Source organism: Myotis lucifugus, unplaced genomic scaffold, assembly GCF_000147115.1.
Source record: "Myotis lucifugus unplaced genomic scaffold, Myoluc2.0 scaffold_4, whole genome shotgun sequence".
Lineage (NCBI taxonomy): Eukaryota > Metazoa > Chordata > Mammalia > Chiroptera > Vespertilionidae > Myotis > Myotis lucifugus.
The window spans coordinates 13,036,205-13,038,105 of NW_005871052.1; the positions used below are offsets into that span (position 1 = coordinate 13,036,205).

Sequence of the window (1,901 nt, forward strand, 5' to 3'; positions counted from 1 at the left end):
AGCACAGGGAGAGAACAAGGAAGAATATGGGGAAAGGGGAGTGAATGGCAGAGATGGGATAGGGGACCCTTAGTGACATGGTTTCTCATTTACCCCATTCTCCCAGGACATCAGGCAGATTTATCCGGAGCCATTGGGGATGTGGAAGAGGAAAGGACAGAACTAAGACTGAGAGATCTGGCCCCCGTCAGCATTAGAATGAAGATGGAGCCTCCCAGAGGCCATACAATGAGGGACCTTCAAGTGGCTGTTCCCCAGTCTCAGCAGACAGGGGCAGGGATGGGATGGGCATTCAGGAGGAGCCTCCTGGCCTGATCACCTCTACCTGCAGCCTCTCAACACTCAGCCACACCAGCACAACCCTAGTAGCCACCAACGGACCCCCTGAACTGTCTGGCCCCTCCGGGGGTGAGGGGGCAGGGTACCAGAGGTAGAAGGGAAAGCTCTCTGCTGCTGAGCAAACGTACCCTGTTTTCACAAGGAGGAAGGAGGACTGGTTCAGCCATCACTCAAGGATCTTACGCCATCCACTAACTGAGCTGTGGTGTCCCAGCCTCAGCCCGGAGCTTTAGCCCCCAGTCCTTCTGCTAAGAGAAGGCTGGGGAGGTTTTAGCTGGGGCTATTCTCCAGCCCCTTTGGTTGTCACTGCCTCACTCCTCTGTTCAACATCCTGCTGGGCCCCTCTCCCAGGAGCCAGTCTCCCCACAACACAGGCATCTCCTCACCCTCCCTCAGCCCTGCTTTCTCTCCACTCTCCCTGCTGCTCAGTAGGGGCAGGTGCCCATGAATCACAGAAGATGAGGAGGAAGCTGTCTCCAGCTTACTACTATAGGACTGAGAATGGGTGGGAAACCGGGGTGAGGAGGATGCCCTCCCCATGGCTCTGCTTGTCGTCTCCTGCTCCCACCAGCATGTCCATCACCCTGGAACTCCCAATGGCCAACCAGGCCAAAGATGAATGAACAGCCCAATGGCCTTGTACAGAAACAGAAACACACCAACGGACGGACAGACAGACAGACGGGGCTTCTCCCCATTGAGAGGGGGAGGGGCTCTGTGCCATGCACCAGCCGCCACGCCCTGCAGCCCCCAAATACCTTCATCTTCATCCCCGTCATTATCCGCTAAGTCCTCGCCCTGTTTCTTAGCGCCGGATCCTGGGGACCAGACACGGGGAGACACAACAGCACAGAACAGAGAACAAAACAGAGAGAGAATTCAAAAACAGCATGACTGCAGTGTGGCCCAGCAAGCCAGCTCTGGGCCTGGGCCCAGGACAGGCAGGACGGATGGCAAGAACTGAGGGAATGGGTGGGCTGAGGCCCAGACTTTCATCAGGAAGATGGTGTTGCAGGCCCCTGTTGTGCTGGCCTCCCTGCACTTCCCTGCCCCGCCTCCCTGTCCCAACAGCCCATCTCAACCAACTACCTTCCAGTTAGGAAGGAGGTAGAAGCAGGTGGGCCAGGGCACAGAGCCAGAGAGCCACTCAGGGAAGGGATTTCTTCCATCTGGAAGGGGCTGTGAGTGTACACACAGGCAGGCTGAGCTGGAGAGCAGGGCAGGCACTAAGTGTGAGAGGCAGCATTGCCAGCATGTGTGGATGTGGATGTGAGCTATTAGGGCACAGAAAGGTACCAGGGACCCCAGCCCTGGGGCTCCTTGGGACCAGTGAGCAAGCGTAAGCTGAGCCCTCAGCTCAACCCTGATTCCCACAGGAGAAAAATGGGACATGAAGCTGGTCTCTCTGGTCTTCCTTTGATGGGACCTCCTGCTCTTGGATAATTGACAAATGAGGTTCCTTGCCCCATAGGAAACCAAGACTTGAAGAAACAGCTAGGCTTTGCTCTGAGAATCTAGATGAGAGCTCTTGAGTGAGGGGTAGTGAAGGAAAGAAATCAGGG

At 56.2% G+C, this 1,901-nt stretch overlaps 1 protein-coding gene across 2 annotated transcripts in view; it reads right to left on the minus strand.

Annotated features, from left to right (window-relative positions):
• NLGN3 (neuroligin 3) overlaps positions 1-1,901 on the minus strand; it is a 19,251-nt gene that overhangs the window by 12,072 nt on the left and 5,278 nt on the right. The window contains exon 2 of one of the 2 annotated variants that reach the window (XM_023764379.1): positions 1,098-1,157. The exons of the other annotated variant lie outside the window; for it this stretch is intronic. Coding sequence (XP_023620147.1) covers positions 1,098-1,157 — 60 coding nt within the window. The remainder of the gene's footprint in view (positions 1-1,097; positions 1,158-1,901) is intronic. 2 annotated transcript variants of the gene reach the window in all.